Source organism: Nymphalis io, chromosome 3, assembly GCF_905147045.1.
Source record: "Nymphalis io chromosome 3, ilAglIoxx1.1, whole genome shotgun sequence".
Taxonomy (NCBI): Eukaryota; Metazoa; Arthropoda; class Insecta; order Lepidoptera; family Nymphalidae; genus Nymphalis; species Nymphalis io.
Window position 1 is genome coordinate 2,201,070 of NC_065890.1, and position 23,505 is coordinate 2,224,574.

Below are 23,505 nucleotides of genomic sequence, written 5' to 3' on the forward strand. Positions count from 1 at the left end.
TTTTACTAGCGACTAGCGACGCTCAACTGAGTCGCGATCAAATCACTGGATTATTCGGGCTGATAACATATCGTTAAGATAGTGTCGTTTATAAAATAATTTGCTGTCTTGACATAGTTCTAGTGATTATTTGAATCTTGTTTCTTTCAGATTTGAAAATGGTGCAGCAAGATTTGACTTAGGTGTTGGGGACGGTGTTACATGAGTCAGTGACGGTGGGGGATGGATGTAGGGAGCTCAAGGGTGTGACTGTTGTGGTCGAGACAGGCTGACTCAGTGTTAGTGCAGTGTTGTGTAGTGTCTAGTCATAGTGTGAGTGGCTATTGAGCCGGGATGCCTTCCGTGATGTTGTCCGCAGTGCTTGAAGAGGAGCCCGACCTGTATGAGGCATTCCCACCTCATGTTGACCCCTCTGGTATCACCATTTTAACAGATAGTCCACCAGGTAACAAATTTATTTTTTAAATCTTATATTTTCAATTAAGTAAAAACAATAATAAAATAAGTTTTTATAATCAAATTTCTTAATATCTTCTTATATGGCTTATCATTAAACCAATTTTGTTACATAAACAATATTATAAGCAAAGATAATAGATTTTATCTTAGCAAAATATCTCTTTATTTTACTATAAGATACATAATGCTTATCACTGTTTATTTAATTAAAACAGTTTTTATATTTAAACAAATTAGTTGATTAACCTATTTTGAATCATATTGACCTTATGTAATGTATAAATTGTTTCCTTTGACAAAATAATAATTTTATTATTTAAGAAGTGCTATGATTATTTCTAGATACATATGTAATCATTCAGTACTGACTATCACGTCAAATAACAGATATTTTGACATTTTAATTATGTTACAGTAAAATAATTAAAACATTGTTGGAGGTTAATATCAAAACTTAATAATTCTCGAAAATGCAAGTACATATTTTTAAAATTTATTAGGTACATTAAATAACTAGTCGACTTTTGTTTCTTAGTCCATTAGCCGATTGGTCATATTGTATTCTATTCAATCTAGGACAATGTCTGGATGTGTAAAAAATTTTGTTATCACAATAACAAATGTGTTTCATATTAAATTTACAATTAACTAGCTTTTTAGTCTGTTTGTATTGAAAAATCTCCTAATATTAATCGTAAGATATGACTTGAGTGACACCTATTTAACGTTGCTGGTATAGTGCCAGGATCACACAGACAGAAATCTTTATTGTTGTTGTGTTAACAGAAATTGTATAACGTTTCAACTCAATTGGATGATTGGTAACACATAACGGACAAACAAAAAACCATCTTATATAGCCCTTGTATCAATAAGAGAAGTTGTTACAGATTAATTGCCACACTTAGAAACATTTAACAATTACTTAAGTAGCTCCTTAGTGTAAATTTTATCATTAAAATACTAAGAAGTGTCTTACGTAACTGTTAAAAGTATCTGAGTGTGCCAGTTAGGCTATAATAATGCAGTACATATTTTTCATACTATTTGTACTAAGGATTAATTGTTTTTATTAGGTAAAGGTTAAAGTATGAATAAATAACTTATTCAATTGGTTTAACTTGACTATATTTTATTGTCATGATATATAATTTTTACGTTTATATACCTGATTCAAATAGCCTTTAATGTAATTCAATGTTATGGAAAATAAATCGCAGTCATGTCCTCTTTACATATTGCTGTTAATTAACTAAACATGAATCGATTTGTTGGTGTGATGCTTTAATATAAATAACAAAGTTTGTTACAATATTCAAAGTCTCATATGTGTTTACATCAGGATTTATGTATGGGAGTATTTGATTAAAGTTAAAATAGATACATCATTATTTATACATAGATAGATATATATAAGTAATAGTCATAAGTTTACATATTTTTAAAAGTAATTGTAAGTTCAGATGACAGAAAAATCATTTAGTCAAGAAGTATAATGAAAATTCAGCAAAAAGCTTCTTAAATCCTTTGATATTTCTTAATTGGTAATAGTAGATAAATAAAATAATAATTAGTATTAAACCACAGAGAAAAGTGCAGTGTCTGCATAAACTCCTGTGAGTTTCAGAACACAAAGAAATTGTTGTACCAATAGCACTATAATTAAAAAAATTAATAAAACAAATGATAAAAGCTGGAGAGTGTAACAATCTTATCCCAGGAAGTATGAGTCTAATTTCAATAATGCTATTGGTGTCAGATAGCCAATTCATAGACTATATAATTTAATGTTATGAGCTTATGGAGTGGAGCAGTAACTATAAACATTAACTAATATAAAACAGACTGCCTACAATCCAAATTAAACTTGGTGGTTAAACGACGCGACAAAGATGACCCGACATCTAGTTCGTTTATAATAATCTTATTTTATTTAAATAACTTCATGTACCTTCAAAATACATATTTAAAAATTTATAAGTACGGAAATGTTTTGAATAACCGCCCTTAATGTATAAATTACTTTTTTATACTCCAACAGTTTCTCTGAATTCTCGTGGTACGTTAATGTTGCTGGTTTGTTTGTGAAACAACGAGACATATTGTGTTTTGTGCTGTCTAAACACTTCGAACAATGCCCCACCTTAACCTATCCAAGAATCTTTACTAATTTTCCAGTATGTGTGTGTATGTCGAAGCTGAAAATATAAGTGGTACTTTATGATATATTTATTGTATCATATGTGTTATTTATCTTGATTAAATAAGATTATGTGTTGTATTAATGTATTTAACATAATACAGCTGCTCACAATGTCTAAGAAAGATAAATTTATCATGAAAGTATTTTAGAAATATTACATTACATGCATGTGAATAGCTTTATCTTCGCACGATGTATTATTTACTTAAGAAGTTGAAACCTTCTGATGATAAATGGCCTTTTGTTAACCGATTCAAAAATTTACATATAAATATACTTATTTATATGGATTGAAAGACAGGAGGGCAATTGAGTCGGACAGTAACTCACCGGGTAGGATATGAGTTGTTGTGACCCTTATGACTGTAATTACACTGGCTTACTCATCCTACATAAAGAAACAGCAATACAATTTGCGATATCGCCGTAGAACAGTTAACTAGTTCAATCTTTCTGGCGGGCCTCACCACCAAATAATACTAAGCATACAGACGCTCTCGACTTCGCTGTACGAAAATGAACCTATTGTAATGATTTATAATTTTTCGTGATGTGAGTTTATTTCGCTCGCGAGCTTAAAGCGATTTCAGCGCTTTATTCACTTCAAGATCACGTTAAACTTGTATAGCTACAAGTTCTTTAGCAGTATGATATAGTTATATATATGTATAGGTCTGTAGTTAGATAAAGGATTCTTCGTATTTTTTTATTTAAACTATTAAGATTAGCGGAGGCAGACAGCCGCCTGAAATTATCGTTGTGTTTTATTTATACATTTTGATTATCTTGTTGGTTTTGATTACTCAAATTCCACCCATTCATCAGTTTTTCTATCGCTGAACGTCAATAAGGTGTTAGGGATTATAGGGCGAGTCAGCCAATAAAATTATAGTCACAATGTATAGATACACAAGGCCGAAGATTCCCATAGTCAGAGATAACGACTTACCATTAGTGCCCATTTGAACATCTGCCTTGCTTTTTTGAATAAAAAAAAAAATGTAACATGAGAAAACTTTTTAATATTGCAATTGAATGGCTTTGTATATATACGACATTTATTGCTAATGAGATTTCTTGACAATCGTTATTCGAGATGATATGTGTGTGTATAGTGATAACAATCTCATAAACTAGATCACGTTGATAACGCAGCCACAGTGAAGTCGATCTATTTTATCAAATGTTCATGCTTTGATAGTAATTTATACATAGGTATTGAGTACAACATATTATAAATATACACCTGTAAGTTGCGTAACACGAAATAAGCCTAAACTGAATTGGATACTGTTTGTAAACAGTTAATTATATATCATGAATAACAAAAAAAAAAAAAAACTCTTTGAAGGTTTTATATAATATATACATATAAGGCCTTTAATAGACCAACGGTATCAATACGTAATGCTTAGCGATGTGGAACTTCGCAATTTTCGAGCATTAGGTCTATTTTCGTATCCGCTCATAGCCAGGAAGACTTAGTTGAAGGTTATTAATTAATAATATAAATAAAACAAAACTACACATAAAGGTACGGAGGCTAGGTACAAGTAGTTTTGAATCGTCATATTGCATGAGTAAATTACATACCAGGTTGTATATATACTAATGAAACTGTTTTATCACCAGTTAAGTTTAAAATCTAAAATCTATCAACGGTACGAAAAAAACACCTCAGACTAGAAAGAACCGCCGACAATTTCGTACATTCGCCTTAAGATTTAGAATTATTGTAAAATAATCGTTATATATAATTATTATTTAAAGGTAATTATTAACTGTTATTATACTTATAATGAGATATAAAACACGTAAATCATATAAAATTAATTTTAAACTTAATCTAGTTGTGATATTTAATTTACTTATAATTGGGTACATTTAGATATAATTATCACAGTGTATTATGTAGAGATTTTTGGAAACGAAATGTAAATATAAGCTTTTACATTAAAGTGAAAGAATATGAACAAATACTATAACAAACATTTGTCTTATGTATATTTTTTTATCAATGAAATTAATAATTTATATTGAATTCCTTATCGAAACAAATTAATCGAATAAATTTATCTTTAACACATTCTATGAATATATTACGTAGTTGACTTAAAATACTGATTTAATTAGTCTAATGAAAATTATAAATTCATTTCATTGATAAATAATTTTAATACAATTTCAAATCAATACAGTCTTATAGACTACTTTTTTAAATTAGCAATGCTAATATTCTGTGTCGTAGTGTACCCTTTCTCAATAATAATAATTCTTGCAAAATCAGCGCAAGCGCATGGTGTGATGTTTCGTCCAATAACGAGGCATTTAACATTGGCGGGGGAAACATGCCACCTGGCGAAAGGTTGAATGAAGTATTATTATTGTACCATGCATATATAAGATAGATATACATATATATTACTTTATATTATTATTCACTGGTGGTAGAGCTTTGTGCAAGCTCGTCTGGGTAGGTAACACCCACTCATCAGATTTTCTACCGCAAAACAGCAGTACTTGGTATTGTTGTGTTCCGATTTGAAGGGTGAGTGAGTTAGTGTAATTACAGACACAAGGGACATAACATCTTAGTTCCCAAGGTTGGTGGCGCATTGGCTATGTAAGCGATGGTTGACATTTCTTACAATGCCAATGCCTAAAGGCGTTTGGTGACCACTTACCATCAGGTGGCCCATATGCTCGTCCGCCTTCTTTTTCAAAAAAAAAAAATTAAATTCTATAGCATACTTTAAAAAAATATCTAGAGACGACTTCCAGTTAAATTTATTGGTCCTTTAAGTTAAAAAAATAAAAGAGATAAAAATGTAACAACGGGAAAATTATTGGTATAATACATAACTCATATTTAAAATCGTCAACTCTCTTCCTCTCTTCCTTTTTCTCTAAATTTATAAGTCGTTTCTTTTATGATAAATCTTTGTGGCCCGTCACCAACCGCTAACTTAGCTTAAGTAATACTTGCTTCTTTATAATAATTAGTTAGTTAATCTTCGTTATATTGTGCGTGCTGTTTATGAATTAAAAAGGCGTTAAATCTTAATTATATTTTTACTCTTTTTTGTAAGCGGGATTTAAAAAAAGTGTGTTTAGAAATTTGATTATATATATTGTTACATTGTAGTTTATTTTAGAAACTTATAAATATATATATAAAGATTTTTTTCTGCATCGGAAATAATCAACGGTTTATACTGTATGCTAATTTGGAATTACATTTTAAATAATACCAGTAAGGAGATAATTTTTTTAAGTCTACCTAATTTGATAATTTGATTAATTACTTTTAGAACCAATGAGACATCTTTAATTTTTCGTAACAACGACAAAGTCAATATTAATTTTAGGCATTTGCATTAATTACATTTTCAATGATCATGGTTTGTTGCCAATCGTAGATTTTCAATTGTCATATTATTAGCTTACATAATAAAATAAAATAAATTAAAACCTATATAATGTAACATAAAACAAATGCTTTACCTAGTGTGTCTTAAGCGAGCGATTATGTTAAACGAGTTTCTCACTATGAGACGTAAGTGCCTCTCATCAAAATAAAGAAATACATATTATCTCATTACTACTAAATATTAGCTGCTTCACGCAATTTCATCCGCGTTTATCGTCGTAAAACGACTAGTATGCGTTACGGTGGGCCCATATACGCAAAATGATATATTTTTTTCAAAAAAACAGACTTAATTTTTTAATAGTTTTTTTTTATAATAGTAGAAATAATGATAATGGTTAAACAATTATTCATTTTAGTTTATAAACTAAAATATTTTAGAAAATATTTTAGACTAAAGAAATTGTTCGTGATGATGTTTAACGAGAGGCGTATTACAATCATAAAATTATGAAGTTTAACGAACAAAGAGCAGTTAACGTTGGTTGTGGGCGATAAATTATTTATTGACAATGAAACTGGATTTAACGCGCCTTGTACAGGCGCCGTGTGGCAGTTTTTATGCCTTTTACTGAATAAATATAATTATAATTTTCTTTATAAAATAATAGGAGCAACGACTATTCAATGTATTAATAATACTATTTTTTCTGCTAGATTCAGGTTCGGAGTTTTTTTTTGCCGTCGACAAATATTACAGAATTCACAAAGTAATGTGCTTGGTTGAGGCAACCTTTCTTTTTTTTTTTAAAGAGCAAGTATGCACGCTGCTCTCTCAGTTCTCATAAAGAAATTACAATTAAATTAATTTTGGAAATTCAATTCTCAATTAAATTCTGTTTAAAAGAAGCCTATATGAAGTTGTATCGTTACTCAAAATTTTGATTCCAAAGAAGGTACCTTGACTTTATTTTGGCTATTTTTATACGTGTTTTTAATACTAAGACACAGACAGAAAAAATACGAATATTATAGAGTAACTATATAAAAATGACTAATAGGTAATGTTCGTTGTCACTGCAGTTAAGATAAAGGCTTAAATTTTATCTTAAAATACGAATAAAACCTTGTTATAAATTTTATATTCTATCTAAGTGTAGATAGAAAAGAGCATGTAAAGTTTTTAAATAATTTCACGTTTTATCGAAACATTTGTACGTGTGTATACTAATATTTAAATTCCCTTACTTTAGCATATCTGTAATCTTATCATTGCAAACATTGAATGAGTATCGTGTGTACACGCTCATAACAACAAGATTCTAGAATTTTAGTGATCCTCATATAAAATATAAAACTTAGTTTTAGCTTGGAATTAAAACTAAGCCAGCTGAAGGATATATTGCAAAGACAGATTGCTTTACGCCATTTGCACCAAAAGCTAAGAAATAAAGTTAATTTTTATTCCTTTACACCTAATACTTAATGTTTACGTATAGTTTCTTTAGCGATGTCTTCGCGTTTTATATCATCATTAGTAACAGAAAGGTTGGTTTAATATTCGTTCAGACCATAGGTATTCAAATTTAATGAGTTTCCATGTTGCCAGTCAATATTTGTACATAAATTAAATTTGTTTTATTTTAAAAAAAAAAGATTGGTCTCAATGAATGCTTGGCCGTTAATCGAAGATCGCGCGTCAAATCCTGGCAAGCAGCGCTTTCCAAGTGCTTAATTCAAGCTTATAATGATGGATAAAAGCATTTTTTTATATATAGTCTAAACCGCTTCCTACGCATTATATTATATGTCTATTGTCACATGATAAGTAAGAAGTAACACGTAAAAATACTGACTATTGCCTACGGAACCCTAAGAAAATATTCCATTTTATTAGATGTATTTCAAGGTACAATTAAGCTGCAATAGATTAAATGTTTCAAGTAATAATTTATAGTATATAATATATTTGAGAAATCGTATAATTCTAACATTGCCTTCAGCGTAAAGTGAATTGGAGAAGGCAAACATGAAGTTTTGACAAAAACGGCTTCTAATGAGAACTTTTGGGCTAAAAACCAAGACCTTTATAAGCCCGAACCGAATGACCTAGGCGCTTTTTTATCAAGTACACCAACGTGTCTGTTATCATTAATAAATAGCGATATACTTTCTTTCAATTTCGATTAACTGCAGTAATCTTGGTTTTGCCTTTTATAGGCACCCACTCATTATATATTCTACCGTAAAGCAGAAATACTTAATATTATTGTGTTCCGGTTTGAAGAGCAAGTGAGCTACAGACACGAGGTATATAACACCTTTGTTCCCATGTTTTTTTTTATATAGATAGGAAATCGGATGAGCATTTGGGCCACCTGATGGTAAGTGGTCACCAACGCCAATAGACATTGGCATTGTAAGAAATGTTAACCATCGCTTACATCACCAATGCGCCACCAACCTTGGAAACTAAGATGTCCAAACTATTATGTCCCTTGTGCCTGTAATTATGGTTGCTGGCGCATTGGCGATCTAAAGGATAGTTTATATTTCTTTAAGGGCGGTGGTGACCACTTACCGGACGACAAAAATGATTGACTGATGACTGAACTTTATCTTAGAATTGTAGTTAAAACAATGAAAAGCAAAATTAACGTTTTCTAAGTTCATTTTTTTTCATTATCATTTTGATTCAAATCTCGTCATCGGTGAAATGTTGTCCCTGAGTTATATTTGGACGCGTTGGTTTTCCTCCAATGTTTCACCGAAATATATCGTTTAGCTTAATAATTAGGACCAATCAAAGTGAATCATGTCTCAATAAATCTGTACATGCTACGGCTGAAGATGAGGTTTATTTTTGGTATATTATTAATAATCTTGTACAAAGTAATTTTACTTTTACCCGGTAAAATGTTAAGCCGAATAAATTTACCTAAATGTTACAGGAATAAGGAAGACTTCCAAGATATAAGCTGTTAATTTTTTAAATCAACGTATGCTAGAGCTAAACCATAAATGTCTATTGTGTTTGTTATCAGAAGGGATATAAATATTATACTATACATATTTATAATTATTATTAGAAATATTTATTCAAATGCACACATGCACAGTTATAGTTACGTTCATATTTATAATGAATGGAATAGTCGAGGGTGAAGTTTCTGTGAATGTATTTTTTTTTTAGAATCAAATTGACCCCTCTAGACGTCACATGCATGTCGTTGCTGCCACTGAGCCCAAAACAACGTTAATAAAATATTGCCAGTATTACTATGACGCACGCGTCACTCAATTCTATTTTCATGTCCAAAGTTCATTCGAACGAAATTGCGAACATTAGAGATATTCTGTGAGAATACACACGATATTAATCTCAGAACACGATCGTGTTTTGTCAGAAAGTGATACGCGACAGCTTAACCAATATTATAAATACGAACGTGATATTTGTTTGTTTGTTGTGATATGTTTTCACCGGTATAGTAAAGGTCAGTGGGTGCCTATCACCTGCTCCTCATTTCACACGCAGACTATATATACTTCGGCGGGAACTAGTCGAATATAGTATGCACGTATCCAAATAATTTATTAATGTTAACACCTCCCAACTGATTGATTGAGTTCTCACTGAATAGCACTGCAGTTCTCTTATAATAATATATAAATCAAAACAAAGATAGTCGTATGTGAATCCAGTGACATTTCAAAATAGATACGCTTTAATGTGTAACGCATTGATGTTGTAAATATAATTGCATTACAATCAAAACATTTATGATCGCCATCGTTAGATGTCGGAGTGATGTTGGCCAGCTTTAATGCTATTTTGATATGCAATTATTTATATTATAATAAATTATATAATAAAGTAGTTTTCGTACCTGCGTACTGTGTATATAGTCGTAAGATAAGTACATATTCAGGGAATTGTCATGATAATATGCCAATAAATTTAAAGTATGATTTTTCATATTAAATATTGTTCAATTGATATATATTTATAATAAATAGTAACGTAGCTTTTTATTTAATTTTTTAATATATATTTTATTGAAAATAGTTGCACAATAATATGTAATATTCCATGACATGAATCAAGCATATTAATTTATGATTTAAGATATGAGAAGATACACGTCATAATTCATAGTTCAAATGAACTTTAAAGAAAAAGAACTATTTCAGTGATTTAGAGTTTGCCTTTTTAATAGTTATTATATTTACCCTTTTTTTAACGCTGGCCAAACGCGTTACGCCTTTCCCCAACGGGAACAGTGGGGGAGGGCGGTGGGTATGTAAAGCTCGCCGGTGTCCAAAGAACATCGGAATACCCACTAAAAACCAGCGGTACCCTTTCCGTCTTAACGAGGAGCGCCACGGGATCGCTTTCACATGCTATCGTGACGCAAATTATATTGACCCTAATCTTTTTATATATAATTTAAAGACGTGTTTTTTACTAATATTATAAATGCGAAAGTTGGTCAGCATGCATGGATGAGTCTTTGTTATTCTTTCATGCTAAAAGTACTCAAAATTGACAGCTCATAATCCCTAACTTGACAAATAGGCTACTCAATACTTACCTCCTTCCCTCATACGTGGACGTAGACGCGGGCGGAAGCTAGTATATCATTTAATATATTTTTGAATGGGCATGTTAAATGAATTCAAAAATATATGCTCTATCTTCATAATAATTGTAAAAATTACAACGGACACGCTAACTCATCTGGAGATAAAACGCAGCAGTGACGTAGATATTACGTGACGTGACTAATGGCCTCATTGGCTCAGTAGTTATCTTATAAGGCTGCAGATCCCGAAGTCCTGAGTTCAAATTTTGCAGTCGAGACAAATTGGGCTTTTCTGTCGGGGTATGCTTATTATCAGCACGGAGTTTCGTGCAATGCTTAGATTTTCATGTCTGAGATGAGATTTAAAGTTATTTTTAGACTTAACATTACGAATGTTCTTAATAACTAAATTCCCTTTTATATCTCTATTGATATAATATCACTCTTTATTATATATTTAAAATAAAGAGTGATTGTCCATTATACATATGTATACATTGGAATGACAACGTTTAATTCTTGCGGTCTTCGGAGAGCATAATTCATAAAGCCACATACGGAAATCGAAGATCGTGGTCAACTTATTGGACGATCCTAGAATATTCTCAGCATTCGACATTAATTATTATAATTATTAATTTAATAATTATTGACTTTCAAGTCGCGTCAAACGCCATTAACCAAAATTTATTTCTTTTGCTGTCAATTATGGCAATCGCGTTATTTCCACGCGATTAAAGTAAACGGTAAACATATAATAAATTAATTATTCAAGCATCAATAGCTTAACGTAACTGTTACGGGTATCGATGTGAAAGTCACAGGTTCTATCCTGACCCCTTGAATTATTTTCGTTTCCACTCCCAATACAACATTAACGTTTCGTTTAATTGAAGTTCCCATCAATGATGTGATATAAATGAAAACCTTAGTAATCCCTCGGTAAATAATACAAGTATTCTTTAAAAAAAAAATTAGCAATCGTTAATTAAATCAGCAATTAACGTTGCAATAGGTCATGTCGGGTACTCTTTTATGATCGTCAATGGTAGCGTGTCTGAGTCACTTATACACTGCGGTATGCTCCCGCACATTGTACTATTTATGTAAAGCAGCTTGGCAAAACGCTCACACTAAAATTATTTGAAATATTTACATTTAAAATGTAGTCCAAATATAATTTAATTAAGTAAACTTATACGAGAACCTTTGAATCGTTATTTAACAAAATAAAACAAATTTAAAACTACCATCAGTTTGTAGATTTAACTGAGAATTAACTGCAACCGAGATGAAAGTAATACGTTCCATTAAGATTCACGTGTTCTAACTAATGAGCTATCTCTCTCGGGGGCTTGAATGAGCTTTTAAATTTGTTGTTCCTAAAATTTTATTTAGTAAATTGTCATGTAAACATATGCCATGACTTTTAACGAGGCAATTAACATAATTGTTATGTGTTAAATACAACCGTGTTTGAGAATTTTAATGCAACGAAATTGCCGTTGTTTTTTTTTTTCTTAATACAGGAATATTTTCGACTCCTTTTTTGGGGTTGAAATTTATTGATAGCTTTACTCGTTAACGCTAATTATTATATTTCATCATCAATTTAATTATATTTATAGAGCTTAGTAAAATCCTTAACTTTATTAAATTACCAAAAATATATTATACAGTATATACCCATGTTGCAAGGTTGCACATACTACAGGCACTGTCAAAGAATCGACCAATCAAAACACATCATATATCTCCTACCAAAAAATCTTGATGCAATAATTGATTCATTAGAACTATTGATAATGTTATTGAAAATATCTGGAGAAATTACCCAATGTACTTACATAATGCAATTTACTCGGTGGTAGGGCTTCGTGCAACTTCATCACATATTATACCGGCAAATAACAAGTATTGTTGCGTTTTGATCTGAAGAGTGAATGAGCCAGTATAAATAAAACACGAGGGACATAAAATCTTAGTTATCAAGTTTGGTGGTGCATTAATATTTTTTCAGTACCAATGTCTATGGGCAGTGGCAACCACTTACCATTCTACAGATGACTATTAGACATTATCGGCTGACAAAAACTAAAGGTTCACTTAAATCAAATGCACGAATAGAATATATTAATATTATAAATTAGTTAATCAATGCATTTTCATTTTATTGTAAACAAATTGATACAATTCGCGCGCCACGCATATCGCTCCGCTAGAACTTAACGCAAGTTCCGACGACAACTGCGCAAAGTTTCCACTTTGTCGGATAAACGATCCGAGCACACAGAGCACACGAATAAAAGCAAGCACTATTATTTATATACATATGTATTTTTATTGTGCGATTAAAAACTAATTGTAATTATCACAAAACAAAAAAAACGCGTCCAAATAAATCGTGAATCCAATGATAAATAAACAAAGAGAAGTATAAATTTAACTAATCGTACCGAGACTGCGGCGTGATAACCTCGTGTTATCAGTTGCGGTGCTACTTAACACATAAATAACGTTTGATGTATAAGAGACCTGTTTTGTTTTAAATTAAAACACGATTTTTTTTAATGTATATATTTAATGAAAATGTATCTTTAACCGAAATTTTTAAGGGTTCGAATGTAGGTATTTTTATTTGATATGTATATGGGGTGATATACATAACACAATACGCCCCTCCATACACTGTCAATATAGCCACCTATCACTAACCATGCGTTCTAAAACGACATATGTCTCGTGTCTCTAATTACACTGGCTCACGCGCACCCTTCAAACCGGAACAGAACAATATAATGTATTGATGAATGCTTATGAAAGCATCGTTGAGCTGTGGAAGTACCAATTATATTTTCCATTTATGTCATGCTCAATGGTTCAACTGTCGGTTTCGACAGCTGAGATGATCCAGTTAATATATTACAAGTACCTTTATCTAATTTAAAGATAACGAGGTGGTAAAACCTGCATATGTCACTAGATATGCAGGTGTCACTGGAGTGGTTGAAATGCCACTTGCATGTTCATCAACAGTGGAACAGGGTATTGGCATCGGCTCGATGTGTCCGCTTTGGGAAAAATATGTCTTTTTCCAGCAATGTCACACGGAAAGTTTATTACAGCCGTTAAAGAAAATATCGTAAGAAAACATATGTCGGGACTGTTTGGAGTTGAGTATTGGATTTATGTACAAATTGTTTTCATTAACTAAAACGTTATATGAATTCCCTTTGACATACTTCACTTCATTGATAAGCGCTATGCAGATTCTACAAAGATTGGTTACTGGAGCCATTTTGGGTACTTATTGTATTTTTAATATGTAATATGCTTCTATATACGTCTCAAGGTACAGTGTGTCCGTATTACCTCTTTATACTTACCGCTTTATTTATCTTATGTCCTTCACCCAAAGGTTGTCTGGAAGAGATCTCTCTTTTAGCGATAAGACCGCGTTTTGTACATTAATAGTTTCCCTTTTTTTTATCTTTTGTTTACACCTGTATGTTTCTGTATCTCTTTTGGTGTACAATAAAGCTATTCTATTCAACCTCTACATAAAATGAACTATGCCACGAAACTATGAGTACGAATGTAAATAACGAATGATATCTGTCTTTCGTAAGAAATTATCGACAAGAACAGATACTTATTACTTAACTGGTGATATCAAGGGCGTTATGACTCATTAGCAGTCACTTTAGTTTTAATATGAGTGATAATATTCCATAATTAACTTATTTACATTGCGAATATGTATGTTTATAAAAAATAAATTATTTGGTGAAACTTCACTATTGTTATAATTGTTTCTTGGATATATCTGCATGACTCGGTACTAGTATTCTGGCTTTTCTCCAAAACTTGATGTTCGTTTTGCTATATTCTGATGTCTATTTTTATAAATGCACATAGTTCTTATAATTTATCAAATATACATGTTTATAACAAAATCGAATATTTATTTATATTATATTTTCAATTACTTTATTTCGAAATTATTTTGTTCAGTCTCAAATTAATAAAGACTTATGTTAGAAGGCTTAGAAATATACTAGCTACTCTTTCTGGCTTTACACTGGTAGAAAAAGAGTCTACATATATCGTTTATATTAAAGGAAAAAAAAACAAAGAAAACTCTTTGTTTATTTGCGCCTGGGACGTACTTACGTAACGTACGTGTTCTTTGTACGGGCGTACGAAGAACAACTCACCAATATTTTATCACAATCAGTTGAATGGCTTAGAAACGCATAGAGGACACACACTAGCATTCTTTTTTATTTATATAGTTTGCGTTATGGTTTTAAATTATGGCTTAACCTACGCACAATATTTATGTGCTTGCTTAAAGTTTAGATAATTTTCCATTGTGGTCTAATCGACCGCGGCGGCATTCATACGGTCAGATAAACACTCGTCAAGTGTAACACTGACGGGGCGCGCTATCGTATTTTCCGGAGGCTGACGGAGCTTGTGGCCGGCAGTGCCGCAGGCGCGCGCGCACCGAAAGCATGTGCCCCGCGCCTCCGCGATGTATATAGAACCGGCCGCGTTTCGCGCGCAGAGCGCCGAATCTCTCGCTCAAACCGATTCCACAGCAATCTGGACGCAGTGCTTACCTTCCCCGTTATTCGCAGGCAAGAAAGCACCACTCAAGACCTTCGAGGAACTCCAACCAATTCTCCAGCAGGGCCGTAAACGCGAACTTAAGCTTCTCATCAGGGAGAACTCTTGGCCGATCAACAGCCCGATTCGCGCCTCTCTCTGGCCGGCCCTTTGTCGACAGCATCAACATGGCAAATCCATGCTCGATGGATTCTACTGGGACATGGTTACGCAGGTCAGTGATCTTATTTTATTTATTAAACACATTCGTTATAAAAAGGTTAAGTACTAAGTTCGGCTGACATAAATTTTTGTACATACAAATGTTCGATTTCATGAAATATTGTACTTCATTTGATAATTGTATACATACCAAGACATTCTGCAATCGTAATTTTTCGTAAAAGCCACTTGGATGAAAGTTTTCAATAAAACCTACTTGAAACGAGTATAATTCGTATATTTCGAAGGTCACGTGAATTTACTTTGCTCAACGTCACCCAAATGTTTACGACATCGCGCCCCCTGATAAGAAGACGACGTTTATGTCGTAGTCACACGAAGGTCATTTTTTCATTCAGGTGATCTTTGTTGATAAGAATTTTTGCAAAGACATCAAACTCCCAAACATTTTATAATAAAACACAGTCTAAATCGCCATTAAATTGTATACTTGTTTGCACCAATAGTCCAGGGTTTTTGTTTGAATTCTGTACACGAGTCTGTTGACGAGTGTGTCTACGTGACTGTCAATTTAAGAAGAAATTACACCTTAAATAGACAGCGAATGATCGCGGACCAAAAAATTTATGTTTATTTAAGAAGTTCTCTAAATGTGAAATAACGAATTATTAAAAGAAAAATGGCAGTGCAATAATTTAATAAAAAATTGATTTATTGTGGCAAAAAAATTCTCACGACTGAAACAAAAGAATATACTTGGTTATTTTAAATTATAATTATGATTACAAAAGTATAATTCTTCGCTATAAAACTAAAATTTCATCGTTAATGACTCATACTAGCAAAATCCGCTGTTAGGATACGTTTGGGCAAGTAAGTCGATAAGTCCTTGCGTTCGACATCAACGTGCGCGCGCGCATCAATCGGAGCGTCTCTCGCATCTCAATTAGCTCCGGATAACAATGGACCGACGATTACACAGCAGCTGGTAATGAAAATTACCACTTGTATAGAGTTATTGTTTTTTCAATGTTGCGACATTTTCTATGCTTTTCGCTGTAAACAGGTCTGTAGAAATACCTAAAGCTGTCTATGATTCGATAATATTGTTAGATTTACTTACGTACATTGTTGATTGAATAATTTGTTACATTATATATTTTACTACAAAATACAATATTCTCCACTAATTTATTCATTAGCGTTTAATTAAAGTGTCAATTAATTATAAAATGATTTGTTGTTGTTTGTGTCGCTTTGTTTTTTCACAGATGTCATTTACATAATGAGTAAATTGCTAACGTTGGATCAGACCAGATTAATATTATAAATGCCAAACCAACTCGTGTCTGTTTGTAACCTCAATACAACAAACCCACTGAGCCGATCGTTATGAAATTAATTGTTATAAATACCTGAATGGAACTCTTAGGATCTGTGTCTTTATACGTATGTATGGCTTAACTAACATAGTATTTTATGAGGACGCAGATCCCGATGTTCTGGGTTTGAATTCCCACGTCGGGCTAATAAAAATGTCATTGGATTTTTTTCTCAAGAAATCCACAGTAATAGTCCAGATGAGTTGGACAGTGGAGCACGACGAACTATTGGTCCTGCGCCTGAACTCTTTCCGGTTGTGTGGAATTGGACGTCCCGTTGAAATTTGTCTCCATTTCGCTTAACAGGAAACAGATTTGGATGTTTATTTTTTATAATATAGGTTGGCGGACGAGCATATGGGCCACCTGATGGTAAGTGGTCACCAACGCCCAGAGACATTGGCATTGTAAGAAATGTTACACTGGCTTCTCTCTCTCTCCTTCAACTCGGAACACAACAATACCAAGTACTGCTGTTTTGCGGTAGAATGTCTGATGAGTGGATGGTACCTACCCAGACGAGCTTGCACAAAGCCCTACCACCAGTAAATATGTTATATATATATCCAGTAAATAATTGTAAAGCAATTTCATCAAATATCAGTTTTAAGGTTTTGTCGTAAAACGTAATAAGTAACTAAAACATTAGGATAGAACATTACTGTTAAAAAAATATATAAAAAAGAACTATTTATTTAAAAAAAAATATAAGAAATCAAAATTTTCTTTTGTAAAAATTCGTAATAAACATTGGTCGTGCATTTTCTCAGCGGTTGAATGTAAAATGTTCTTGTTATTATTTCTGCGTATGCTGTTGGCACGGCGTCAACCAACCCAGTTCACCTTCGATTTAGTGCGCAAAACACCAACACTATATCAACAGGTGATCTTAATACAACATCTAGCTCTATCAGATCATTTCCTTCCGTTTTGACTCTTTGATAAAAACCTATATTTCCTTGTACATACAATACTTTTTTTTTTATAAAAATTTGAGTATTGCTATTTACAATTCAATCTTTATTGGCATTGATATTGATATGTAAATAAAATAGGAATTATTATTAATGAACTTAATATTTCCTTAAAATATTATGTATTACAAATAAAGAAATTCCTGAACGATATTGCATGATGTTATATACGGAGCAATATAAAAAAATATAAAGTTGGCAGTACATCCAGTGTCTGCTAGTTCACCTTCATAAGATGCAACTTCTGTTTGTATATACTTTGTCTTTAGCTGTATCGGTTTCTGTTCATTAAAGAAATAATTATAACATTTTTTACAATAAAATGCTAATGGTTCGGACTTAAAACTAATTTCACATACGTTATAACAGTCAATAGCCGCGATGTTTTGTAAATTTTTCATAATTGGAAAAAAATCATTCACGTTCAAAACTAATGGAGAGTACGACATTAACCAATTAACATTTGACAACTTTACATATAACAGAATGTAATTTTATTCCTTTTTACTTGTATTAATGGTGCGTTTTATTTACTGTTCACCATCGCTTTTTTTAGATTTTAAAATTGGTTTTAATGACTGCTCGCAATTATATGGCATCATTATAATTTCCGTGGAATGTCAGAAGAATCAAAATAAAATTGGAGGGGAAAATTTTCATGTTTACCTCCTATGCGGATGTAACCGGATGATATTCGTGTGACAAGTATAAACAAATAGCGAGCATGAGTCAAATAGCAGGACTCCGGCCACGTGGCTGCATCGAGGTGAGGGAGATGCTCGCCAAGATTCCGGTTTTCTCTGAAGGAATGTAACTCGAAATATCACTTCCATTAGCAGAAATCGATGACATCATAACATTTGTTTGGCTTCCCGTTCATAATTTGTGAATGTAAAATGAATTTCTTGGACTTCCGACTTAAATCATATGAAGGTTACTACCGAAACGTCTTAAGTGTTGTCATTTAATTTTACACGCTTCTAAATTACAAATAAGTGGTATCGTGCTAAGTGGTTAGGCACGTGCCTCGTGACATATCTATTAGAATATTAGTTCTAGAACTAGATGATGACTGGGATTCTATGTCTTTGCTTTTATATGTTTGGCGATATTATTTTATGTTCGTAACTCATATTTTCCCGGTGAGCCATGTTCAAATTTTGAAACATTAAGGCTGATGCACAAAGAAAATGACTACAGAAGTCAATGTCATTTGTAATGATAATAGTTTTGAAATGTTTATCTGATTCGCATCACTTGTCAGTCGAATTCAACTGGTGCAGTGCCAACGACTTACACACCTTGACCTAGCCACGTATCTAACTGTCATTTAATGATAGTGGTGTATTCAAGGCTTTTCGTTGTCAATAAAAACGATTGAATGTTACGGTATTATTTTTGCACTAATCGATTAGTGTTTTTATATAGTATATTATGTACTTGCCAAATTCAAGACGATAAGTGTACTTGTTTGTAAAACTCTTTAACTTGTGTGCTCTCATGCTAGATATAAGAATTACAAGAATCTGTTTATGCAATTTCTTTTAAATAGACTATAATATTTTTAACATCGAGTCTGTTTTATTTTAGTTTCCTTTTCAATGAGTAAGTTTATTAATTCGTATGTTTAGCATGCACTTGATTTTATAAGTCGACATCGCCAGAAAGACTTGCGGTCTTTCATTCTGTAATGTCATTATGTCAAATCCAATTACGCGGACCGACGATGTATAACGTTTAGTTTCAGTAAGATTTTAATGACTAATACGAGATTTGCTTAAGTTAGGTTAAATGTTTCTTTTTTTTATATTTTTGTTGTGTTGTATTTGTGTTATTAAATATTTTCAAAATGCATTTTACCTTATTCACTGTTGAAATATTATTTATATTATGAAGTAATATTCCATTGTTTCATTTTTATTACATTTTATTTTCTTACGCGATTTTAGTCCAAGCATTTCTTTGTTCAAATGTTCGTTATCTTTGAAATTATCAATTATTTAGGTCAAATGGTTTCATAAAATCTACACTCATTAGGTTTCTATTTCGAATGATAGAGTTGTGACATCACATTGATAACTATTCAGTAATTGTATCAGTTTTTCCATTTTAAAACGCTAGTTCCTCTTCAGCCTCGATGAATGGAATTTTATCGTATTGTTCGAGTATTGCTGATTATTATTTAAGTGCGATATGACATGTTGGCTTTAAAACGATATTGGCATCGGTTGCTACAATTAGCCTTTTGTCGTCAATCAACACATCTTGAACCAGCCTCGCACGATTTAGTGATTTATTGATCGTGCAACTGATCATGACCTACAACAACCGCCTCCTTATATATTGTATGTGCTGATAAGAAAAAAGTACGAGGCAGTTTTGCGTTAATTTCATCGTTCACGTGACCTGCGTGTCGAATTATAACGGGATTATAATTTATAGTCAAACTTTTATGTTATATAAAATTCTTGACAGCCGGATTATTGACTAACATAGCATTGCGCGCGCGCAGTGGCCACGAGCCAAATCCAAAAATAGACGTACACTTCGCTTTTCTCACCTACATTGTGGTCACGTGCGTTGTGGGCTTTACTTTTATTTTACATTTCAAATTGAAGTCCGCGTACTAAATTTTATTCAAGTCTTGTTCAGTATTTTTCCACCAATAATTTGAGTGTGTTTTGTATTTGAAGCATTTAATATAATAAAACAACGAAGATTTTTTTGTTTACACAACATTTTACCAATGCGAAAAGTAAAACAATAAAAAGCTCCCTCTTAGCTATACAGCCGATTACGTTCAGGACCTTGGCTTTGAAATAATAATAATCGGCTGTGACTAAGCGTTTCACCAATGACAGGAAGGAACGAGCAGGCGATGTTTATTTCCTGCACTAGCCAGGTTTCGCATGTGACCGATTCGACGACCTTGACTTCCCCTAACCAAACTTAACTCTTTAATTCTAAGGCACACATAGACAACAAACGAGATACATTGCTCTATTTTTACTGCGAACGAGAATGTTCCGATTATTAATATAACCTTATATATAATGTACGAAGTTTAATGTTACAAGAAATGTTACATCTGCACCTGCATTTGCTTCACAAGGAGCTATGAACTAAACAAGTAAACAAGCAGTCTTTGTATGAACAGATAACTCATTCAATGTAATAAACATTGTTCTGGATAGTAATAATAGCTAGCCGAGTTGATTTGCATTACAGAAGGATCGTTTTATTGTGATATAGTTGAAACATACAATTGCAATAAATATTTTTATTTGCTTTATATCGTCGACGGTGTAATGATATATGCTTCGTAATCATCATTTTCAGGTAATGTTTAATTAATGTTCGACATAAGTTGTTAGTTACCCGCTTTCCATGCATGCATGCATTAAGCATATGATAAATAGTGTACGTTCTAATATATTTACATAGGTTAGTTATTAAAAACAAAATAATTCTATTTTTCAGTCTTTTCGAAACGATAATTTCGTTTTAAATGTCGACAGCACTTAAATGTTTTTAAACGATTAGTTTCATTTATTATGTATCTTTCAGTCATTGGTACGTGTTTCCGTCTTTCTATTGTCTATCTGTTTTTATCAGGAAATCGTTTAGATAAATATAACGATATTGTATTGTTTGCGACTAGTAGGCGTAGTATTTCGAGTCGTAATCTGTTCAAATGGCAAATCGTGTACCTGCCGCTGCACGATCTAATCAAGTTTTGCGTAATGATATTTGCACCAATGATACTATATTCGTAGCATTGTACAGTTTAATCAACTGCTTTCGAAATTTTTCATGTTTTGGCTTAAACATTTATTATTATTATTACTTAAAATATTAGTTTCAATATGGTTTAAAATATTTTTGTCACGTTTTTTTTTGTAGGCATTTTAATACGGTCTGTGATTGAAAGATATCTTGTATATTTTTTTTTTATAAAATATTACCTTGTAATTGAATGTGATAATAATCATTTTCTTTTTCTTAACGGTCCATAGCGAATTCTATGTCAATTGGATTCATGTCCTTTATCTAGTTCTTCGCTAGCAATGTTAGTTAGATCCTGCTGGTTTGCTTATTTTATTTATAATTTTACATAAGTATTATTCTAACATTTCTAGAAAACTGACCTTTTTGTATGAGTTTATTTTTCATTATTTACAACCCCTTCTCATTTTTATTAGCCTTGGTTTAAGAACTAGCCATTGTTATGAATGCGTTAGTTTTCGGGATATGGCAACATGTTACCATATATTTGCGCAATATAATAGGTGGTAAAGCTTTGTGCAAGCCGTTCTAGGTATGTACTATACACTCATCAGATATTCTATCGTTAAACAATAATATTTAGTATCATTGCGTTCCGGTTTAAAGTGAGCAAGTGTAACTACAGGCACAAGGTACATATCGTCTTAGTTTCCAAGGTTGGTAGCGCATTCGCAATGTATTGAATGATTAATATTTCTTACATTGCAACAATGTCTATGGGCAGTGGTAACCACTTATCATCAGGTGACCCGTCTGCCTACCTATAACATAAAAATGTCCAGAAATTTCTGCGCAAACATAAGTGCACTGCTATTCCTTCAATCTTCTAGTACGCCAATCAGCACGGCGATCAACTGCTTACGTGCTATCCGAGGTGTGAGAGTGTAAACATTCCTAACTTCTTAACGTTAACCTTCTACTGAGAAATTCTTGACATTAACAAACCAATAACTTTTACTGTCTCGACTCGGTATTTGAAGCCAGGACATAAGATTGACATTACATAAACGGTGTGGTTATGTATGTCCTGACGTGTTAATTAACATTATAAATAACTCGAACATTATAAATATCTCGTGCAATTTGCATGATTACACATGCATGGCCTGACATGAACTTGCCTGTTTTATTATATTTTTTAACCTTGAATTGACGTATAATTGAACCTTACCTAATAATTTTCAAAGACATTCCTTTCACATACAACATACCTTCGGATTTTACGCAAAAGATTTGTTTTATCAACTTACACGATATAATAATTGAATATTTGTACTAATTTGAATAATTTTGACTTTAGTATTTATATTTTAATTTTAAGCCGAGATGGCCTAGTGGTAAGAACGCGTGAATCTTAACCGATGATCGTGGGTTCAAATCCGGGCAAGCACCACTGATATTTTCATGTGCTTAAATTGTGATAGTAATTCATCTCATGCTTGACGGTGAAGGAAAACATCTTGAGGAAACCTGCATGTGTCTATATTTAACTGAAATTCTGCCACATGTGTATTCCACCAACCCGCATTGGAGCAGCGTGGTGGAATAAGCTCCTAACCTTCTCCTCAAAAAGGGAGAGGAGGCCTTAGCCCAGCAGTGGGACATTCACAAGCTGTTAGTATGTATCTATATTTTGTATATTGCATTGTTTCAAATCATGGTTTAAATTAATCGTCGTTGGAATTGTTTACATTAAATGACTGGCAGATAAGAATGAAAATAATATTACTTATGATGTCATATTCAGTGATTTTAATGGTATTTATATTATTTGTGATTACGTGGTTTAAAATAATAACAGTAATAACTCACTTGATCTTGCTAAATTCTTACTTGAGATAAAATGTATATTATATTTATTAATAAATTAATATATATTTTCATAAAAAATAAAGTTTGATAGGCTGATAGAAAATAAACATTGGCAAGAAGTAAGAAATAATTTTGGCAT

The 23,505-nt window shown here is 32.2% G+C and overlaps 1 protein-coding gene across 6 annotated transcripts in view; it reads left to right on the plus strand.

The window, feature by feature from the left end:
- The window catches only part of LOC126781298 (GTPase-activating protein skywalker), a 74,449-nt gene that overhangs the window by 456 nt on the left and 50,488 nt on the right, over positions 1–23,505 (plus strand). For all 6 annotated transcript variants that reach the window (XM_050506225.1, XM_050506223.1, XM_050506221.1 and 3 more), the window contains exons 2-3: positions 151–445; positions 15,262–15,464. In XM_050506225.1, the coding sequence (XP_050362182.1) occupies positions 334–445; positions 15,262–15,464 (315 nt within the window). In that variant the 5' untranslated portion in view covers positions 151–333. The remainder of the gene's footprint in view (positions 1–150; positions 446–15,261; positions 15,465–23,505) is intronic.